The sequence below is a fragment of the Pristis pectinata genome, chromosome 20 (assembly GCF_009764475.1).
Source record: "Pristis pectinata isolate sPriPec2 chromosome 20, sPriPec2.1.pri, whole genome shotgun sequence".
Classification (NCBI taxonomy): Eukaryota; Metazoa; Chordata; class Chondrichthyes; order Rhinopristiformes; family Pristidae; genus Pristis; species Pristis pectinata.
In genome coordinates this window covers 21,578,320-21,601,543 of record NC_067424.1, presented here as the reverse complement: position 1 = coordinate 21,601,543, position 23,224 = coordinate 21,578,320, and the positions used below count along the sequence as shown (strand labels likewise).

General features: G+C 40.7%; 1 protein-coding gene across 1 annotated transcript; it reads right to left on the bottom strand.

The window, feature by feature from the left end:
* Positions 1 to 256: 256 nt before the first annotated feature.
* On the bottom strand, positions 257 to 18,854 carry rnpep (arginyl aminopeptidase (aminopeptidase B)). Its single transcript, XM_052034597.1, has 11 exons — positions 18,408 to 18,854; positions 15,499 to 15,639; positions 14,700 to 14,851; positions 10,689 to 10,805; positions 7,371 to 7,606; positions 5,491 to 5,604; positions 4,284 to 4,396; positions 2,731 to 2,839; positions 2,188 to 2,412; positions 1,600 to 1,742; positions 257 to 957 (listed from the first exon to the last, which is right to left on the bottom strand). Exons 1-11 carry the CDS (start codon positions 18,786 to 18,788, stop codon positions 811 to 813), a joined length of 1,878 nt encoding a protein of 625 aa, XP_051890557.1. The 5' UTR covers positions 18,789 to 18,854; the 3' UTR covers positions 257 to 810.
* Positions 18,855 to 23,224: the final 4,370 nt, after the last annotated feature.

The following is a 23,224-nucleotide window of genomic DNA, read 5'->3' as shown; positions in this document are numbered from 1 at the left end:
AATTCAAAATATAAATTATTAATGCTTACCTTGCTGCCGTTATTCTCCATTGAAATGAATGGTGTGATTATTCCTTTGAGGAGTCTGCCTGCTGAATTGCCACAAGTTAATGCTCCACTGCTGGAGATATGCAACTTTAGAACACAGTTGGGAAAATTACTGGTAAAGGTGATAAGTGCAATATTGAGCACTATATTTAAATTCTACAAGCATACTGGAAGTGTAATTAAAGCTAATTAAGTAAACAGACCAAAGCTTGCTTTATGTGATAGCACCTTTATTCCTTGTACTAATTCCAGGTTTTTGTCAGCAAAAAGTTGGCCCCTGAGTGCACACAAACTAAAAGTGTTCTTTGATTTCCTTCAAAGGATTTTGATTTTGTTGGAATATTTCCATAGATTTAAGATTAAGATTTCAAAGAGAAAGTCAATAATAGGAGTACACCACAGACGAGGATTACTAAAAGCATGAAACATTAAGGCTCCAAGCAAAGATCCAGAAGATCACAAAGCATATCTCAATGAAAATTACACTACAACCTTGCATTAATTTTGGTTGTGTGACACAGTCATTTGGAATGTTTGTGCAGCTAGTGCACTATTGGATCCCAGATCTATTTTTGGAATATGCCCAGGAAAGAACACATTAGTACAACTCAGAATGACACAACAGTTTCAGAAGCACGAATTGATTTACCTGATTTAAATCTGAAAACAATCAAGTTTAGAGAGGTACATTCATAAGTATAATATTCAAAGGTCTCCTGGAAAGTGCTGGATTTCTTAAAGTTTTCTCATGTATGAATCTTAGTTAAACAAAGATTTTTTTCACATAATTTTGTACATGTATGTGGAGTTGGTTCGCTGTAGCTGCAAAAATCTCCTGAGCTAATTTACGTGTCCCTTCGGATTCAGACCACATGGCTCGATAAACGGGAACCGTGTACTTCTGTTTACCCTATGACAAGAGGAAAAGTGTCAAAACATCATTTGTAGTGTAATAGGAGGCACTACTATTTGAGTTTAAATATTCAGTATTGTTTGGAATTTGAGATGTACAAGCAGATCACAAGTGAAGCAGTGGCCTGTACATTGGAATGTTTTTGTAAAGGCAGTCAGGAGTAACAATGACATTGATAAAATGTTTACGTTATACTTATGTATTGAACAATGTGATAAGTAGAAATGTTGATCTTTTTCCTTTTGGATTTCATTTTCTGTATCATGTACCTTTATGTTGTGCCACATTCTTGCTCTTTTTTTTTTAAAAACCTTTATCCCCATCCTTTGCTTTTTAATCTGTAGATGCCCATTATACACAGGGTTCCTAAGCCCGTTAATGTCTTGAATTTGACTTCATCTCAATTGTGTGTCTGTTCCTTTTTCCTCTCAATCTTTGTAGTCCTCCATCTAATAATTTTCACCAGTGCTCATATCCCTTCTCCCCTTCCTTGATAGAAGGGTTTGCAGAGAGTTTTAAAAATAATTTTGACCAAGTAAAAGTTACGTGTACACAAAGCACATCTCAATGAAAATTACACTTTATGACCTTATATTAATTTTGCAGAACAAAGGGACCATCAGCTTAAGTATAATGTACCTGACTCTGGAGAAAATTTTGAACTTCATCAAATGCATCTTTGTAGTTATTTTTCACAATAATCTGTACCCAGCGAAAACGTAGTTCAGCATTCTTGGACTTGGAAATATTTGGGTACACTTCAGCCAGCTTAGCAATATTTCCTAAAGAAAATGAAGTTTCAAATTTTATTCCAGTTACTTGCAGCATTTTATTGTCACTACTTGTTATAACATTTACAAAGCTTCTCCTGGGTGTTAATGAACAATTGTATACCATAGCATTGAGGGTGACAGATGTGTGAAACTGTTGCAGAACAGGTGTTTGTTTAATTAAAATTTTAAGAGCTAAGGTTCATAGCTAAAGTGAGCAGATAGGAATCATGGTTGACTCAAAGTTCTTGGAACAGCAATTGAATGACATTAGGAAATGATACAGGTGCGCAGATTTAAAAATTAATATAGAATACGACTTCAGTTGGACAGTGAAGTTAAATCATGAGTATCTGATTTAAAATTAAAAATACATTTTCACAATTCAGTGGTAGACTGCACAACACAATGGGACTTTAGTATTTATTAGCAGACCTTGTCACCCATTATTGCATACCTGGAGGTAAAGGTGATTTTCCCAGTAGTTTATCAAGGAAGTACACAATCTGGTAGGTTTTCCATGAGCATATGTCAACAGCTTTGATTGCATCCATGTTCAGCTCTGTAGCTAACCATAGAGAAGCTAAGCTTTCTGCTGGTTTCATGAGAGCATCACCAGATGAAAGGTCTGGCAGATAAGGTGGCCATCCAGGAGTATTTAGCCAACAGTCAAATTCAAATCCTTAAAAAGAAAATTTAGGTAGTTCATTTTTTTTTACTGCAAATGTTCAGCTTCTTACCAAACTGACAAGTTGAAGAACATGCATAAATTGAGAAAGAATCAGGGTACAAAATAAACAAAACTTTAAGGACATAGTCATAAGCAAAACTGTACAAACACCCAGTGGATTGGGAAAGATTCCAGCTACAGAAGCAAAACGATTGAAGCAACTATTATTGATCTTGTTATGGAAAAGCCAGTGGGTCATCACTTTTTCCTCAGTGAAGGGGGGGAAGTTTATATAATAATATAAAAAATTCTTCAATAAAACATCATTACCTGGTCTTTTTTCAATATCTTGTTTCTTGAGTTCTGGGAAATAGTCTAAATAAAAATTTAAAGTGTCTTCTGCTACAATACTTTGGAATTTGAATTTGTCCACATAGGCCTGCAGGTAAACAACAATGTAGAGACATAAATTATGTTTAATGGAAGCAAATGATAAAAACTGTACACTGGGCAGCATACTAATGGCCTGTTTCCAGCAAGGAACTACACTGATATTAAACTGCTTCATCAATGACTTTCCATCAGTCAGAAATGAAGATGTTTACTGATCATTACACAATGTTCGATTCCATTTGCAATTCCCCAGCAATGAAGTAGCCCATGCCTGCACATCAAGTCCAAGACAACATCTGGCAATAGGCAGATCAGTTTTCCACTTGGAACAGCATAACAAGTTAATCGTAATCTGCCCTATTGCCCTTTCTTTACTTACGTTAAATTTTAAGTAATCCATGGCTATAAGCTATTATAGTTTTGAAGTACACACTGCTAAGTTTGTTCTACAGGTTTCATTATTCTTGGTCATCAGTTGAGGGGTTGTCTCAGATCTGAGAATGTCAATGTAACATTGCCTCAAGTTACCATCAAATATTTTGGTGTCAAATCAATTTCTGCTCTATTAGCAAGGAGTTCATATAGATCTGTCCTTTAATATATAAGGAAGATACCTGCAATAAATAGCCAAAGATTAGAAAAATGCTAAACTGTTCATGGAAGGTCACTGTTTGCAATTAAAATGCAAAAAAATATTGGCAATGTCCAAATCCCAAGAGGTTAAAATTGGATATCAAAAAGTAAGAACTGAAGAAAGCTTAAAAATAATTAAGGGCATCATAAAATTAGAGGCACTTTCGCACATGTATCTGTATTGTACCCAAAGTAGTGGTATATCAGATGAAGCAAATATGGAGATCAAAGAAAGCAAATCCAGTAGGGAGGCCATGTAGGGGCGGTACAAGGAAGCTTCAATGGCCCAAACTACACATTTTAATGCAGGAAGCCTCACAGGCAAGGCAGATGAACTCAGGGTATAGATCAGCACAGGATTGTGATATTATAGTCATTAAGGAAACATGGTCAACAGATGGGCAGGACTGGCAGCTGAATATTCTGGGGTACCAATGCTTCCAGTGTGAAGGAGGTGCAGGCAAGAGAGAAGAGGGAGTTGTATTATTGATTAGGGGGAACATCATGGCAGAACTTAGAGAGGATATTCCAGGGGAACGTCCAGCGAGGCCATATGGGTAGAATTTAGAAATAAAGGAGGTCACTTTAATGGGATTAAATATTCAGCAGCAATTAGAGAAGTATATATGTATACTTAAAAATATATAGGGAGAGAAATCAAATAAATGTTGGAATAATAGGGTTGTAATAGTAGGCAATTTTGACTTCCCCAAAATTGACTGAGACTGCTTTAGTGCCTTACTAGTGTAAAGGTATCTTTTATAAACGGACTGAAATGGGTTGGATATGCAAACAAGCATTTACTAGTTTTTCTTATAAATAGAGTTATGCTTACAATGAACTTGACAAGTTCTTACCCGAAGGAAAGCATCAAATGTGTTCTGATCACCCACAAGGTGAGCTAAATATGATACAAAGCAGAAGCCTTTTTCATAGGGAGTTTCATTATATGTCTCATCTGGATCAATCCCTAAAAAAAGGAACAATTACAATAAATTAATTCTTTGTTGAGGAAGGTAAAATTTCTTAAGGGTGGACTCACTTAGGGAATGGAGCAATCATGGGGCTTGAGAGAGCAAACACCAAGTTTAACATTACAACAAATGAATACATCACATATTACTGGCTATGAAATGCTTTGGGATGGTCCAAGATCACAAGGTAGTTTTGTCCTTCTTCCAAATGTTCTCTTCAATATCACTTTATTGTATCTAATGTTTTCTCTCTAAAGCACCTCATTCATTTAAGCAAAACAAAATATGCCTCAGACCAGGAGCCATAGTAGGCATTTTGGACATGCAAGGAGCCATGGTTTAGAACAATTATGTGGCTGAGCAAACAAGTGTATATGTAGGCCAAGTTTGGGTGGCACAGTAATACCTTACAGCTCAGTCTCTAGTGACCTTCAGTATTGTCTGTGTGGACTTTGCATGTTCTCTGTGATTCACCTGCTCCAGTGTCCTCCCACATCCCACAGATGTGTGGGTTAGTAGGTTAATGGGCATTGTAAATTTCCCCTAGTGTGCAAGTGGGTGGGTAGAATCTGGGGAGAGTTGAGGGAAATCTATAATCCATTCTCTCCAGTGGAAACTGATAAGAGAGGGATTGCTGTGAGCCAGTGTAGACTCAATGGGCTGGAATAGCCTCCTGCTTTGTAAGGAAATATGGAAAGCATCCATCAGCAATAGACAATGGAACATACTAACCCATTAAGCAGTTGCTGATTTAATATTACAGATATATAACCTTGCAAAGGAACTAAACAGCTCTGATGAAAGAGGAGACTGGATGAGTACATGATTGAGCACCTCCATTAAGTCAACAGTTGCCTGTACTTTAATTCACTGTTCCACTTGCAATTTGACCAGTTGTGCCTCCTGCACCATTCCAACAGGGCCTCATCTTCCACCCAAGCACTTGCAGTTTTTGTAGAGTCAACATCAAATTCAGCAATTTTATATAACTTGCTTTTTCTGTTTGCATCAGAAAAATGATTTTTGGAAGCACCAGTTTTAATCAGGGATTCCAAACCAACTTATACAGATCCAGATTGTGAACTCTCACCTTGATCAATTCTGACCTTCAGTTTATTGAGGGGATGGTCCTCTCCAGTGTTATCCATGTGTTGACGAAGGAGTGCTCTCCCTGTGGCAGCTTCAAGACAAGTGTACTCTGGACCTGAGATACAAACTTTGAGTAAATGTACAGAGCAAGTATTCTAGTGATAAGAAAACATCAGTACCACCTGACCACAAAAATACCCATGGGTAGGATTTATTGGGACAGTTAATTGGGGATTTTTTTTTAAATCAAGACAATTCACCAGTGTGGCACAGGGTAGATTTAGCAGCAAGAGAAAATGCAGGAATGGGCACCAACACTTTCAATTAGTTGCCTATTGAGCTTTTCTGGAATGCCACACTGAGTATACATGATTTATCCTTCCCCATCTTTTGAAGGCAATGCAATATTACATGGTAAATAACAATATTTTACTTTCCCATTCTACAAAGTACCAAAATGTATCAGTCCATAAACATAATCCAACACCACACCCCCCCCCCCCTCCATTTACTCTGATAATACTTCCCACTGCATTGGGAAAGCAGCTAACATAAACGACCCCTCCCACCCTGGTCATTCTCCCTTCTCCCCTTTCCCATCAGGCAGAAGGTAATAAAGCTTGAGAACACAAACCACCAGACTCAAGGACAGCTTCTATCCCACTGTTATCAGACTCTTGGCTCATACGCTAAAAGATGAACTCTACCTCATCATAACCCTTGCACGTTGTCTACCCGCACTGTACTTTCTCTGTAACTGCCACATGATATTCTGCAATGTTTTCTTTCTAATACCTCAGTGCAATTATGTATGGCATGATCTGTCTGGATGGCACATAAAACAAAAGCTTTTCACTGTATCCTTGTACTTGTGACAATAATAAACCAATACCAAACAAAAAGACATGTTGTTCTTACTCTTCTGCCCCTTCACCTGTTACGAGAAGCAATCCTAGAACAGCAGACTTCAAATCCTTTCCAAGGTAGAGAAATTACTAATTATTCTGATGAAGGGTCTTTGACGCAAAAGGTTAACAGATTTCTCTTTTCACAGATGCTGCTTGACTGGCTGAATTTCTTTATTGTATTTCTGTTTTTCTGTTAAGTTTGTAGTTTTATTAGTTTTCTATTTTAAATTACTAATTGTTAGTCAGTTTCTTCCTACCAGTTCCACAATCCAAACTTAACATGTAGAGATTTCCACAAGAGATGTGCTGAAATTAAAACAGAAACTAATGAAAACACTGTTCAGTTGGATAGTATGTACTGAGAGAAAAGCAGCATTTACACTTCAGATCAATGACCTTTCATTGTGATTGTTTCTTCCCCTACAGAAACTACCTGAAAACTTCCAGCATTTTCTGTTTTCATTTCAGACTTCCAGCATCTGTTTATTTTCATTTTCGTTGCCAAAATGTGGTTTCACCTTTATCTTCTAGAACACTGCTTCCCCATGTCTGTCCACTCATTATTTTTTTTTAAAAAGTTTAAAAATAAATACTTACTAGTCAGACTTGTCAGGCAAGAACAATTCCTGCAAACATTTGCAAAACAGCAAGAACAAAGAACTCTTAACAAAACCACCCAAAATAAAAACAAGCCAAAATCTTAAAATGCCAATCCATCTTCTGAAATTTGTAACAAATCATGTATACTACAAATTAAATAACACTTAAAAAGCTATTGTAACTTCAAATCATATTACACAATTATTTTAAAAAAGTAATAGTTGAAATTTTGAAATCTGTACAAAGGCTTTGAAGAGTATGCTGGAATGGGATGCATGCAAAAACGTGCTAAATGGTTAAGATCTTATTGCACATTCAAAGACGACAAATGGGATTTTTTGGATTACTCCAATGTACATCACAAAAGCCATACCATAAAGTTCTGTTGAAATTCTCCGCTGAGCATACATTGTAAATCCTTCATTTAGCCAGAAGTCTCCCCAGTTGGCATTTGTGACCAGATTGCCGAACCAGCTGTGAGAAATCTCATGGATGATGACATCAGCCAATGACCGATCTCCAGCCAGCAGACATGGAGTAACAAATGTAATACAAGGATTCTCCATCCCACCAAAAGGGAAAGACGGCGGCATGAAGAGGAGATCATACCTTTGGATATTACAAGACATTAGGAACAATTTATTTTAAAATGCAAATGAAACGAGTATCCCATTCCCAATTTGTTCTATGTACACTCTCCCACACTATAACATATCAAAACACTTGTATTCTTTTCACTCCTTCTAAAACAAAATCACAAACCATCAGTTCTGCTGGTAGAAATTGGATACAGAAAGAAATTTCAGATCATGTAAATTTTAGAAGAATTCTACTTGGGCACACAATTAACACTTCACTGATCAGAATAGTTGAACAACATCAAGGACAAAGCTATAAATTGAATTGCAACCAAAAAGTCTTAGCAGATGCAAAGTCCTATGACTGTCTCCAATTAACCCTTTTATAGAACAATACAGCACAGGAACAGGCCCTTCGGTCCACAATGTCTGTGCCGAACACAATGCCAAATTAAACCAAATTTCTTCTGTCTGCACATAATCTATGTCCTCCATTCTTTGCATACTCATGTGTCTATCTAAAAGCCTCTTAAACGCCACTATCGTATCTGCTTCCACCACCACTTCTGGCAGCCCATTCCAGGCACCCACCACTTTGTGCAAAAAAAAAATTGCCCCGCAAATCTCCTTCAAACTCTCCCCTTCTCAGCTTAAATCCATGTCCTCTAGTATTTGACATTTCTATCCTCAGGAAATTATTCTGACTGTCTACCCTATCTATGCATCTCAATTTTATAAACTTCGATCATGTCATTTGCTCTAACAGAGTATGCAAAGAGAATAAAATGTTACAGTCTCTTAATATACTCCAACTTAATGTCAGCAGTGAACCAAGGTGGTTATCATGACAATTCTGAAATACCATTTATTTTTTGCACTAAAATTAAAATAGAAATTGCTGAAACACTGAACAGGTTGGACAGGTGTGCAGAGAGAAATGCAGCATTTACATTTCAGATCAATGACCTTTCATTGTAATTGTTTCCTTCCTTGCAGAAACTACCTGAATACTTCAAGCATTTTCTGTTTTTATTTCATACTTCAAGCATCTGCTGCATTTTATTTTCATTTTCTTTGCTGTAATGTGGCTTCACCTTTATCCTCTGGAACACCACTTCCCCATCTCTATTCACTCTTATTTTTAAAGTTAGTTCTTTTAAAAAAAATCAAATGCTTGCCAGTTACCCCTACCAGGTGAAAATTCCTACAGATTTACCCAACACAGTAAAGACAAAGAAGGCTCTTAACAGAAAACGAAAATAGGGCAGAAAAGAAAGCTTAGTAACCACAAGAATATGCAACCTTTTGGGTGGCTCTCTGAAACGCATGGTATCCTGTTTGAAAGTTTTACATTCTCCTAAATGCACTTCTATTCTCAATACATCGAAGCCGAGAACCGATGTGCATAACTGATGGTCTGTGGTGTCATTTCTTTTGATATCAGTTTCACCAATAATAGCTGAAGGATAATGAATAATTAACTTCAACATTAAGAAACAAAACTACTAATTTGAAAATAAAAAGCTTGTGTTTATGTGTACCTTACACCTCATCCAAATTTGCCAAAAAAAGTTGCAATCAATAGATTAATTTTAACAGGTTTTCAGGTTGACCAGCACATCATGAAATTTCATTGGTGTTCTAAATTTCATGCTGGTGTGTTTTTTTATTAGGTTTACTAGCGCTGGCACTTAAGGCCTCTGCTTAACACCTTGTCAGAAGCTGCACCTCAGTGTCATTACAGCTTTCTAAAGAGATCAACTCAAGTGATAACCCAGGTTACAGGCTTGAATTCATAAATGGATTAAAACCACAACTTTCAGTGTCAGCCACATTGATTCTAGGACATAATTTTTTCAGATGCTTTTAAAAACATGGAAAAGATGTGTATACAAGTCCAGGGTCTTACCAAACCACTCTCATCTCAGAAGGTACCCATTCCTTTTACTTTTCTCTACAACACTACAAGTCAATTTAGTTGATTGATCATCAATGACTGAAATGCTAGTTTATTAACTAATTAATTAAGATGTGTAATTCCTGAACATGTTTATCAATTATTGGTTATATATTGTTTACCAACTGCAATTAATAGTAAAACTAAATGTGTTTCAACTTCAGAAATAGTAAGTGACTTTATAGTCTAGTGTAGCATACACAGTTCCCATCAACATATTGCAGAAAACTCAAATTTCAGAATAACTAGATATTAATCAATTAAACAATGCCTTAAAGAAAAAGAAGATACAAAGCAAATTTAAAACTCTAATCTAACCTTCGAACTTTATAATGGCCATTGTCCCTCACTATTAGAATTTGTATTGAACCTTGATAACAGCTCTCCAGATAATGATATTGCTAACTAGGAGTTGGAACTTTTATAACAGCAGTAGGTTATGCCAAAAATGGGAAACTCATTTAAAAACTCTTTCCAGCTATCCTATATTTTAAAACAAAATAATCAAAGTTCTGACTGTTGGACAGCCAGACTGTCTTGAATTAAATATTTTATTTGAAGACGTTTTAGTCAGCAAGGAGCCATCCAGTTTGGTCTACTGTGAATATTGCAGAGCAACTTGAGAAAGTGAAAAATGAACAAATTACATTAATGAGTGAAAGAATACAAGGATGAAATATTTTGTAATAGGCAAGGACAAAGGAAAGGGCATGTGAGGAAGCACAGCAAAAAATAAAACTGTACGCAAAATGGTAAAACAGCTTACATTCCCAAAAAGTGTTTTCCTATTATAGATAGCAGTCAATCAGGCACAGTCTGGAATTGGAAAAGTGGGCATGGATTTGGAACCGGAATGTTCATGTTTTGGCAGGAAGGTTGGTGTGCCACATTTTGGGTATTAGGTAAGTTAAAAGGAGGCAATTTCCTTCTGAAGAAAGATTTTTTTTGTTGATTCATCAGTAAAAAAATGAACAATAAAAATCGATTGTTCATGTGTGGAAATGCCATTGAAACTGCCTGCACTAACCATTTGCAATGTTAACTGTGGATATTTAACAATTATCAAAAAAACTTGACAATCTGAAACAAAGTTTATATGCAGGGAACTGTGGGTGAACTAAAGATTTCTGATAATACATCAAAAAGGCAGATTTACCTTCCCCATACATATGGTCCAAACAACTTTTCACCAGCTGTTAAGAACTCTTCAATTACACCATTAAATTCTTCCTTAGCAGCTTCTAGGAGGCAAGGTTCAGTCCAGACACGGCTCCTGTACCAGAAATAGAATTCTCTTAGTACTCAGACAGTAAGGAAATGAAAAAAAAATCAAATTTTCCTACTCATTGAGAAGCATTCTTTTAAACCTGCCTAGACACTTTGTGGGTGGAATGATCAGGCAACTAGGTACAACTATTGCTTCTCTTTTACTACATACTACAACTACAAGTTAAGTGATGTAAGTGTTTTATTTGCAATTCATCCATCAGATGCATAGGTCGAAAACACTGCCATAGTGGAAGTGATTCAAATATTAACTAGATAGAGGACCATTAATACCATAAAGCTCTTTTAGATTGTAGAGTTAAGATAGTCTGATGTCCTTTGCACCTTAGTGAGAAAAGTACAAATGCTTTGAGGTTGCATGATTAATGTTACACAATTTTTAAAGAGATCATTGCTTCATGACTACAGAGTACATTTATGTCCCTTCCTTTGAGTGCATATAAAATGTCCAATCAAGATTTCTAAATCTTTGCTGCCACAGGCGAGGTGCCAGATGACTAGAAGGCAGCAAATGCCATACCTTTATTCACAGCAAGCGCAAGCCTGGTAATTATGGCCTAACATTAGTGGAAGAGAAGTTACTGAAAAAAATTCAAAGGACAGGATTAAACTACATTTTGAAAGGCAGGGACTAATCAAAGACAGTCAGCAAGGTTGGTTGGGGGTGGGGGGAGAAAGAGACCTTGTTTGACCAATTTGTCTGAATTTTTCAAAGTAACAAAATGTATTCATGAGGGCAGTGTGGTTGATGTAGTCTACATGGCCTTTGACAAGGTCCCACCTGGGAAACTGGTCCAAAAAGTTAGAGCCCATGGAATCCTGGGCAATTTGGCAAATTAGATTCAAAATTGATTGGTAATAGGTGGCAGAGGTTGTTTTCATGATTGGAAGTCCGTGGCCAGTGGAGTATCACAGGATCAAAATTGGGACCCTTACTGTTATATACGTTAATGATCTGGGTGTGAAGGTAGGAGGTATAAAGGATGAACATGAAAATTGATAGGGAAGGTAGTCTTGGTTTACAGAATGATATTGATCAGTTGGTAAGATGGGCAGAGCAATGGCAAATGGATTTTATTCCTGATAAGTGTGTAACACTGTGCTTGTGAGGAAAAAAAAAGAAAGCATATATTGGGTTTAGGAGGTCGGGACGAGTGAATCCCTTGATAACAATAAAAAGATTAAGGAAACTCTTAAGAGGGAAATCAGGAGGGCAAAGAGGGTATGAGATGGATCTGGCAGATAGGGTTAAGGAAAATCCCAAGAGATTCTAAGATATCTATTAGTTATATGTACATCGAAACACACAGTGAAATGCATCTTGCATAGAGTGTTCTGGGACAGCCTACAAGTGTCACCACGCTTCCAGTGCCAACATAGCACGCCCACAACTTCCTAATCCATATGTCTTTGGAATGTGGGAGGAAACCAGAGCACCCGGAAGAAACCCACGTGGACATGGGGAGAATGTACAAACTCCTTACAGACAGTGGCTGGAGTTGAACCTGGGTCGCTGGCACTGTAATAGCATTATGCTAACCGCTTCTATAGCTATATTAAAAGGCTGGCTACAGAGAGAGTAGATCCCCTTAGAGATCAGCAGGGCCACCTATGTCTTGAGCTGCAGGAGATGAGTGGGATTTTTAAATGAACACTTCACCTTGGTGTTTACTGAGGAGAAAATCATGGTTGCCGAAGAGGTAAGGGAAACAAGTGGTGATGTTTTGGAGGACATTCGTATTACCAGGGAGGAGGTACTTGCAGCCTCAAGATGGATAAATCCCCAGGGCCTGACCAAGTTCATCATCGGACTTTGTGGGAGGCGAGAGGGGAAATTGCAGAGGCCATTGCAGAGATTTTTGCTTCACTGTTAGCCACTGATGAAGTCCCCGGAGACTTGAAGGTGGCTAATGTTGTTCTGTTGTTTAAGAAAGGTGGCAAGGACAAGCCAGGGAACTACAGGCTGGTTAGTATTGAGGGACAGGACCCACCAGCATTTGGATAGACAGATTCTGATTAGGAGGAGTCAGCATGGCTTTGTGCATGGAAAGTCGTGCTTGATGAGCCTTTTAGAGTTTTTTGATGAGGTAACCAAAAGGGTAGAGGAGGGTAGACAGTGGATAATATCTATCTGGACTTTAGCAAGGCCTTCAACATGGTCCAGCATGGTAGGCTGGTCTGGAAGGTTAGGTCCCATGGAATCCAGGAAGAGCTAGTTAGGTGGATCCAAAATTGGTTCGGAGGTAAGAAGCAGATGGTGGTGGCTGGAAGTTATTTCTCGGAATGGAGGCCAGTGACTAGTGGTGTGCCATAGGGGTCAGTGTTGGGACCCTGTTATTCATTATTTATATAAATGATTTGGATGCAAATGAACACGACTTGATTAGTAAGTTTGTGGATGACATAAAATTAGAAGTTATTGATAGTGAAGGTTATCGTTGATTACAAGATCTTAATCAGTTAGGGAAGTGGGCCGAGGAGTGGTAAATGGATTTCAATACAGTGCGAGATGATACACTTTGGAAAGTAGGACTTACACTATGAATGGTAGGGCACTAGAGAGTGTAATGGAACAGAGGGATCTAGGAGTACAAGTGCATAGTTCATTGAAAGCGTCTTCACAGGTAGACAGGATGGTGATAAAGACGTTTAGCATGCTGACCTTCATCAGTCAGGGCACTGAGTATAGGACATGGGACATTTTGTTGCAGTTGTACAAGTCGTTGATGAGGCCGCACTTGGAGTACTGTGTAGAGTTCTGGTTACCCCGTTATAGGAAAGACATGGTTAAATTGGAAAGAGTGCACAAAAGATTTACGATGATGTTGCCAGGACTAGAGGGCCCGAATTATAGTGAGGTTGGCCAAGCTAGGTCTTTGTTCCTTGGAATGTAGGAGAATGAGGGGCGATCTTATAGAAATGTTTAAAATTATGAGGGGAATAGACAAGGTAGATGGTAACAGTCTTTTCCCCAGGGTAGGGGAGTCCAAAACTAGGGGGCATAGTTCTAGGTTGAGGGGAAATATTTAAAAGGCACCTGAGCAGCAACTTTTTCCACACAGAGGGTGGTGAGTACATGGAACAAGCTTCCAGAGTAAGTGGTTGAAGCAGGTACAATAGTGTCATTTAAGAAGCACTTGGATAGGTACATGGAGGGACAGGGCTTAGAGGGATATGGGCTGAATGCAGGAAATTGGGACTAGCTGGGTGGGCACTATGGTTGGCATGGACTCCTTGGGCCGAAGAGCCTGTATCTCTGCTGTATTGCTCTATGATTAACAAGGTTAGGACATAGACAATGAAATGATGAGGGCCTAGGGAGTATTGAGGAACAGAGGAACCTCAGTGTACAAGTCCCTGAAGGTGAAAACACATATAGGCAAGGTGGTGAAGGCAGCATAGGTGATACTTGCCTTCCTTAGGCAGGGCAGTGAATACAAGAGCAAGGATGCTAGGGCACAGTTGGAGTGCTCTGTGCAGTTCTGAACACCACACTACAGGAAGGACATGACTGCACTGGAGAGGGTGCAAAGGAGATTCCACAGGATATTGCCTCAGATGAAGTGTTTTAGTAATGAGGAGAAACAGGATAAGTTGGACTTGTTTTCCTTGGAGTAGAGGAGGCTGAGGAAGAATATGACAGATACACAAAATTATGAAGGACATAGATAGGTAGATAATAAACTCTTCCCCATAGCAGAGGTCATTGTAATGCAGTAAAGCTTCCAAATGGAAGACTATTCAAGATCTTGTTGAAACCATAAGACTTTCATTCTGTCATCAAATGGAACTAATCTGTGTTCTTTCAGAAGCAGATCAAAAAACAGCTCTCAAGTGTTTAAGTTCTAACCTGTGAAGTAGTTTCAGGGAAAGGACTAACCTTGGTCCAACCTCTGCAGACACAATGTCACCAACTGCCAAAGCGACAAGATATGCAGGGATTGGGTGTTGCATTTTGAAGTGGAATACATTTTCCTTTTCATCACGTTCCCAGTTAGTTGCACTCATAACAGCTGTAAAACCTTCAGGAACCTGAAACACAATTATACAATTCACTTGGGAAATGGTCTAGAATCACCTAATATACTGAAAACACATTCAAGGCCAATTACTTTTCTTTCTTTGAAAACTTGTCAGGTGAATACTTATGTTATTTATGAAATAAAACAGATCAGGCAGTATCTGTGGAGAGAGGAACAGTGTTACCATTTCAGATTGAGTGTCTCACACTCCAGTCTAAGGAATTAAGCTACAGGCTATTTACAGCATTTTCTGCTTTATTACAAAATTCCAGCATCTGCAGTATTTTATTTTTAGATTCTAATCCACACACCATTCAAAGAATCATTACTTTGAGGCTAACACCACAAAAGGTTCCTTAAAGTGTGCTTCAGGCCAACAGATTTATAGCATTGAATGAGGAACAAAGAAAACCAGACATTGTAAATAAGCCATTTCAAACATTTAGGATCATGTGACAATTTAAATAGACTCACCTAAAGTTAAAAGGAATTTTCTACAGTATGGTAGGATTGCTCAATATATTTTTCTTTTGATAAACATACACAGTTTCAGGAAAATTCTTCAATAACTCTGTCAGGCCACACTTTAGTAGCACCTGTAATTTTAAGTGTTCATTATAAATCTAACCTAGTATTAAAACAAAAATCAAATCTTACCTTGATAGAGGCAGAATAAGTACTTTTAACAGCTGGGGTATCAAAACAAGGGAAGAAAGATCTGTTTAAGACAGCTTGACCTTGGGTGAAGAGATACGGCTTTACTTTTCCTGCTGTCTGTTCAGGGTTCAGCCAAACAATCTAATAAAAAGAACACATAATGAGGCTATGTTCACATAGCATTGCTGGAATTTACCTTCACTGAAGCAGAGTATTTGCTCTTGGTGCTTGGGGTGTGGAAGGACGCAAAGGAAGACCTATTTAGCACAGATTAGCCAGAGGTACAGAGGAAAAGTAGTTTGAAATGGATTGTCACGAAATCTGGAGTAGCAAAAATCCAAATGACAATTTCTAGACAAGAAAAAGAGAGTCAGAGTTGTAAGCATGGAAACAGCCCCTTTGGCCCAACTGGTTCATACTAACCAAGATGCTTTTCCAAGCTGGTCCCATTTACCCACATTTGGCCCATAACCTTCTAAACATTTCCTATCTATGTACCTGTCTAAGCGTCTTTTAAAAGTTGTTATTGTACCTGCCTCAACCACCTCCTCTGGCAGCTAATTCCACATACATACCACCCTTTTTTCTTTGAGTTTCTTTCCCCACATAAAGTTGTCCCTTAAGTTCCTATTAAATCTTTCCCCTCACCTTTAACCGATGTTTAACATAACATCCCTTATGTTCCTTTATATTTCTGCTTGTCAACTCAATAAAATTTGAGCTCCTTCTGTTTCACAGCTCTTACTTATTGTACACTTTAGAATTACCGTGTTTGTCCATGGCCCCTTCCCATAAACATCGCTCATTTCTCACTCTCTTCTTCTGTACCTCTAACTCCCTCTAAGCCACTGTCAGTGTTTGAAGGTGGAAGAACTAATTAGTAAGAGACTTAATAAAAGAGCATAGGGAACACTGATAGGCTTGATGATAGTCTCGATGATAGTCTCAACAGGTGTGCAATGTTATTATAAATTTTGTCAGTAATTTAGTTCTTCTCATTCCGCAGGAAGCAGATTGGCTTTATGTTTCAAGAAGCAACTTGCAAATGAAACAGAATGGTTTACGTTCACTCATTGGACCCCATAGTTTTGTTTTGTGGAAATTAAACAAATGTCTTTCTTTGAAACTGAATGTTCAGGAACACCAAGCAGTACTTCGACAAAGTCTGCACCTAATCACCATACACCAAATGCAAATTAACTTTTAAATGGTCAAGTTCTGGGGGTGCAACCCAAGTGGCCACAGAGTCACAGCCAAGGAGTCTGCACCGACCATTGAACACTCATTTACACTAGTCTGCACTAATTCCATTTTATTCTCCCCACCTTCCCAACAACTCTCTCCACATTCTATCATAAAATTTAACAAAATGCAAATGTGGTAAAAAGAATCACAGGGAGGAAGTTTAGTGGGGAGATGAGGTTAACTTGGAAACAAGGACACAGTTGCATTTTCCAAAATCAGTATCTACTTATTCCGAGCAACAGACTTGATACCATGACACCCTGCAGAATTGAATGATATATACAGGATCAAACTGGTTCAGGTACCAAGATGTACTCCCTGATGGGTTATGGCAGGTTTAATGCATAAAATGAGAGAAATTTTCCAGGTAGTAGTTTTTAAGATTATACCAGTTCAATGATTTTAATACCACAATGTCAAATGGCAATTCATTTATTGTTGCAATTTAAAGGAACCAAATCCTGCATTCAGTGGTTTACTTTCTCCAACCATGCAATTTTTTAATACAATCAGCATCACATGCAAAGCGCCTGATAATGAAACTAACACAACTCCCAAAAACCACAATATATTACACTGTATTACAAGTATCCACAAAAAAACTTGCATTTAAATTGCATCTTATACGACCTCAAGAATATACAAAATGCTTCACTATGGAGCTAATGACATACTTAAAGTGTCTTCACCATTGTAACATCAGAACTTAATGCACAAAGAGACTCTTGAACAGAAATATGACCACATAATTCTATTATTTCTAAATAAAGAAATGTAGTTTGAGGGACAAGTATAAGCCAGGATCCCAGATATAGCTGTCCCACTCTTCAAATTATGTGTAAAGATCTTTCACATCTACCCAAGGGCAGATGACTCCTTGATTTAACCTCATCTGAAAGACAGCAGCTTTTTTTTAATCAATTTTTTAGGATGTGGGCATCCCAGCAAGGTCAGCATTTATTGCACATCCCAAATTGCCCTGAAAAAGAATGGCTTAATGGGCCGTTTCAGACGACTATTAAAAATCAATCATATTGATTCAGGTCTGGATTCATATGGAGACCAGAATGGGTAAAGATAACATTTGTGAATCAGATTTTGTGGTCGCCATACTAAAACTGACTGTTCCTCTTTCTCTAAAAGTTTCAGAAGCACTGACAAACGCACATTACAGATTTAGTACAGCAACCAAGAGCAAATTTCCACCCCTCCAGCGATACTCTGCCCCATTTGATAGCTTGATAGTTCCACTTAAGTATTCAAGGCCATAAATTTCAGGAGATCCCCATATTGTGTAAAACCATAGCTGTATCCAAATACAAACCCCGCTCATTCCCTTGCCTGAGAATACAGTAAAATCCCGCTAATCCACTGTCCAACTATTCCAAAGCCTTGATGGTTTGGATCGGGGTAATTGGGTGCCGATTCCCGAGCTCTCTTGAAACTTACCAGGTCCTTGTTTCCCACTCTCCCTGCAAACTTATGGGCTTCATTGAAGAAGTGCATTAGTGCAAAATGTCAAAAGCGAGTTGGAATTTAAATCTGAGGCGTTGAGCACCAAGATGTGGCTCTGATGGACTTTCCAAGTCCATCAGAGCCACATGGGGAATGTTCAAACGACCATGGACATGGAAACAGGTCCCTGAAACCCCAGCAGTACTCACCCCTGGTCCATCGGTGGCCGTGTAGTCGATAGTGACTTCCAGCTGGTCCCCCGGGTGACTGGGGCCGGGCAGGGTAAGCACCAGGACGGAGCCGTAGTTGGTGAAGGGCTGCGTCTCATGGTGCATGGGGACAGAGGGGGAGCCGCCGCCGCACTTTACCCGGGCGGCGTGGACGCTGAGGCTGGGGTGGGTGTCCAGCCGGAGCTGCCCGCCATCGGGCCGCACGCAGCTCAGCTCCAGCACGGCGCGGCCCTGCAGCCGCCTCTGGCCGAAGTCGACCCGCAGCTCCAGGTGCAGGTGCCGCACACGGAAGCTCCCGAAACTGGAAGCGGTGGCCGCATCCGTCAGCCGTGCCGGCTCCAACTGAAGCTCCGCCGCCATCACCACAGCCGAGCAGAGCGACGCCCCAGCACAAGTTCCTGCTTCACTCCTTCCCCGTCCCGCCCCGTCTCCACGTAGCCCCGCCCATCGCCTGTAGACCCCGCCCCGTCTCTGCATAGCCCCGCCCATCGCCTGTAGACCCCGCCCCGTCTCTGCATAGCCCCGCCCATCACCCATGGACCCTGCCCCATCTCCACATTGCCCCACCCATCACCCATAGGTCCTGCCCTCTCCATGTAGCCCCACCCATCACCCACAGTCCCCGCCCATCTCCACATAGCCCCACCCATCACCCATGGACCCAGCCTTTCTACCAGCCACCCAGCCCCATCACATAGCCCCACCATCACCCATAGACCCTGCCCCGTCTCCATGTTGCCCCGCCTAATAGACTCCACCCTTCTCCCCGCAGCCCCACTCCATCTCCACATAGCCCCACACAACACCCATAGACCCCGCCCCTCTATCCCAGTCCATCACCCATCACCCCTCTAGCCCACTCCAGCTATAGACCCCGCCCGTTCACCAATGCCTCCACTTCTCCCGTAGCCCTGCCCATCAACCATAGTCCCTGTACCGTCTCCCCACACACCCGCCCCCAGTACCCCCGCCCCTCTGCATAGCCATGCCTCACATCCATAGACCCCTCTTCGTGACCCGTCTTTCCCCGTGGTCCCACCCAGCACCCATAGATGCCACCTCTTTTCTTCGTGGCTCCACTCCATCACTTAAACCCTTTACTCCCCAGTTCCAATGCCTGCAGTCCCAACCCCTTCCCTGCACATGGCTCTTCCCTTTCACAGTTGCTCAAGCCTCAGTCAATTCTTTCCCTTCCCGTCGCACCCTGTAATCCATGGTCACATATACTCCATTTCCTGGCCTTTCAATCACAGCCCCCTTCACTGTCCTTCACTCATTGTCCACATGGTCCTGACCCTTCATTCACACCCCTCCACCCCCTGTCCTTTCCCACACTCCCTTCACCGTGTTCTCCTTCAATCCCTTTGGGCCTGCCCAGTCATAGCGTCTTAGAGAAATACAGCATTGAGGCAGGCCCTTCAGTCCACCAACTACACCCCAGCCATCAAGCACTTATTTTTACACTAATCCTACCCCTAACGCATTTTAATGTTCCTACATTCACATTGGCTACCAGCCACCACCACCACTCCCCCCCCCCCCCCCGATTCTACCACTCATCTGCACACTATAACAAGTCCCAAGGTTACAAAAGGGTTCCATTTCGGAGAACTGATCCTAACCTGAACTGTTCCTAAGAAATAAACAACAACAGTGTGTGGGAGAGGATGACAGAAACAGCTGTGACTGGAGAGTGAGCCAGCACAGAAGAGAGGCTGCCGCCTGGCCTCGCTGACTTGATGAGTGAGCGAGTGAGTCTGCTCAGCGCTCCCAGCTCTGCTTGGCTCAACCCAGCCCCCAATTATTGCAGCTCAGGGAGAAGCCGGGGAGTGGGGGTTGGGGGCAGTGGGGAGAGAAGGCATGAAGGAATGCCCCGTTCTGTTCCCACCTGGCAGAAGATGCCTGTAGCCCCGCAGCAGCCGGCAAATCTATCTCACCGGTCTCCCGGATGCTTGTTCATATGTATGGGGTGTCTGGAAGTTGGGTGTTTGTAACCCAGAAAGGACCTGTAAGGGCAATATTGGCCAACTAAGTTATCAACCTACACATTTCTGGGATGTGGAAAGAAGTCATTTATTTTCCTTCACTTCCTTCCCTTCCAGTCCCACTTTCTTCATTCCAGTCCCTTCACTCATCGTCTCTCCACTCCCCGCTCCTTTGCTCCTGTTTCCTGCGTTCCACTTGTTTTACTTACAATCCTTTCAATCCAAGTACATTCATTGCTGCCCCTTTACTCCCAATCCCTTCAGTTCCCCCTTGTGTCCCTGTTTCTGCCTCTTCACTCCCAGTCCTTTAACTCCTAATCAAGTCAGTCTCTGGATCTTCACTCCCTGTCCCTTTACCACTCACCTATTCACTCCAGCTCCTTCAGTCTGAGACCTTGCAATCCCAGACAGATTTCTTCCATTCATTCCCATACTCCATCCTTACATTTCCAAATTTCCACTCTTGCTGTCGCTTCGCTCCCTGTCCCTATACTTTCTGATTTCAAACGTTGATAAGGCGAAAATGTTACAGCCTGCTTCCTTCCCGTAAAGGTGTTGCTAGTACGTAGCAGCTACCCATTTCAATCTGCAACATTGGTTTTATTCAGATCACATGGGCATGACCTTAATTTTAGTTCATGTGCCCTTCTGCCTCCCTGTTGTTTGAGTCAAATTAAATAATGCTGCTTGCAATCACCTTAGGATACATTGCAATGCTAAAGCTACTATAAAAATATGTTGTTGCGGCTGCTGCTGCTGTTGTTGTGGTTTACATCAATACTCTACATCAAAATGCTCTCACAGTGCAGCTTTTGTGATGCCTGGGAAAAGAAACTTATTTTTCCTGTCAATGAACATATATTCAAATTAGCTGACATTTTAAAATAAATCCTTGACAGCCCAAGAAAGCTCATAGCCTTTCATATCTGAACAAGCGCCTGCATCTGTTTTGTAATATAAGATGAATATGTTTTCCTATAAGTTGCAGAGAGGAAAAATACATTAAGGGACTGATGGAAACAAATTTCCTGACTTGGTCTATTATAATGGATGATTACACTTTTAGGTTGACCGGGGGTTAGTAAAAAAGAAACATAAGCTCCAATCAGAGTAAAAGGTCATGGTCAGCAACCTCAAAGGCAATGTTTGGGTTATCTCCTCTGCCACACTATAGGGAATGTTTGGAGAACTGATGCAGAAAAGTGGGGAATCTGCTTTCAGGAGATTTGTGATCAGCCTTAATGCAAGAGGAACCTATTCCAGATGAAAGGCATGTGCTTCCACAGAAATGGAACCAGTGAGCTTGGGCATATTAATTTATTTCTGTAGGGGAGGGATCAAATGAATCTAGTAGGAGGTGAGCTCCAGAATGAAACATTTGAGAGGAGAAACTAGATAGCTAATGTGAGGTGGCTAATGAGGCCAATGTGAGAACTGCAAACTCCTCCACAGATGGGGGAGTAGGTGCTTGAAGGGCAGATAGCTTGTGAAGTGGTCCATCTCTTCCATTCCTTCTGCTGCTTGTGCAGGGACTTCACTGATGCATAGACTTGAGGTTCTCACTAACTTCCTGAATACTCCTTCTCCATTTTGAGTAGTCAGGGGCCAGGGATTCCTGGGAGTCAGTGGGGGAGTTAAATTTCTTCCAGGAGTCTTTGAGCAACTCTTTGAATCTATTCCTCAATCTCTTTCCTTGATAGATCTCAGAATAGAGTGTCTGTTTGGGGAGTCTGGAGTCTGGCATGTGAACAATAGCCTGCTAACTGAGCCCTTAATACCAAAGATGTTGGCCAGGGAGAGGACACTGGCATTGGTCAATTTATGCTATCAGTGAACTTGGAAGATTTTGAAGGGACAGTGTCGATGGGTCCTTCCAGTGCCCTGTTTGTTGTAGATAGTCCAGGTCTCAGGAGCATAGTAGCAGGCAGAGATCATTGCTGAAAGGTGAACCATAAGGCTGTGCTGGCACATGGAATATGGTAGTGAATTTCATCATTGATGTCTACCTTTGCTAAAAGGTGGCTTACATGGTATGGAAAGTGGTCCACATTTTCCATGGTTTCACCTGAACCTTAATTGTCAGAGGCCATGAGGTGCAACAGAAGCAGGTTGATCGAGGAATTTAGTCTTGCTGTTATTGAGTGTAAAGCCCATTTTTTTATAGAAGCCCATATCCTCATTTGAACAAATTGACATTGGCTTGTAGCTTGGCCTCTATTACATGCTGCAGCTTAACTACTGAGGTTTGGGTGATCGTGCTTCTGGAGTGTAATCACTGTTCGTTTAACAGTTCATCATTCGTGCTAAAGATTAGCTCCACTTCGCCAGGCAGTTTGTGGAAGTAAGGTGCAACATTGTGGTGAGGAAAATTGAGAAAAGTTTTGGGGCAATGATGCAGCCTTGCTTAACACTGGTCTTTACTGAGTTTGGCTCTAATGTAGACATCAGAGATTGCAGATGCTGGAATCTGGAGCAAACAACAAACAGCTGGAGGAAATCAATGGGTCAAGCAGTCTCTGTAGAGACTATCCCTTTTCCTCCACAGATGCTGCTTAACCCGCTGAGTTCCTCCAGCAGTTTGTTTTTTTTTTGCTTGGCTCTAATGTAGACCCCTTGAGGAGGTCTTCCACAGTTCCTCCAAACTGATGGAGTCAAGGACTTTAGTGAGGTCAGAAAAGGTCATATGCAAGGCTGCTGCAACTGATCCCACCCATAGAGGTAACTCTTCTCAGATATCACTATACAGACAACCTTTCAAGTCCAGCCTACAGGAGATGCAAAGTATCCACATTGCATAAGCTGCCCTGAGAT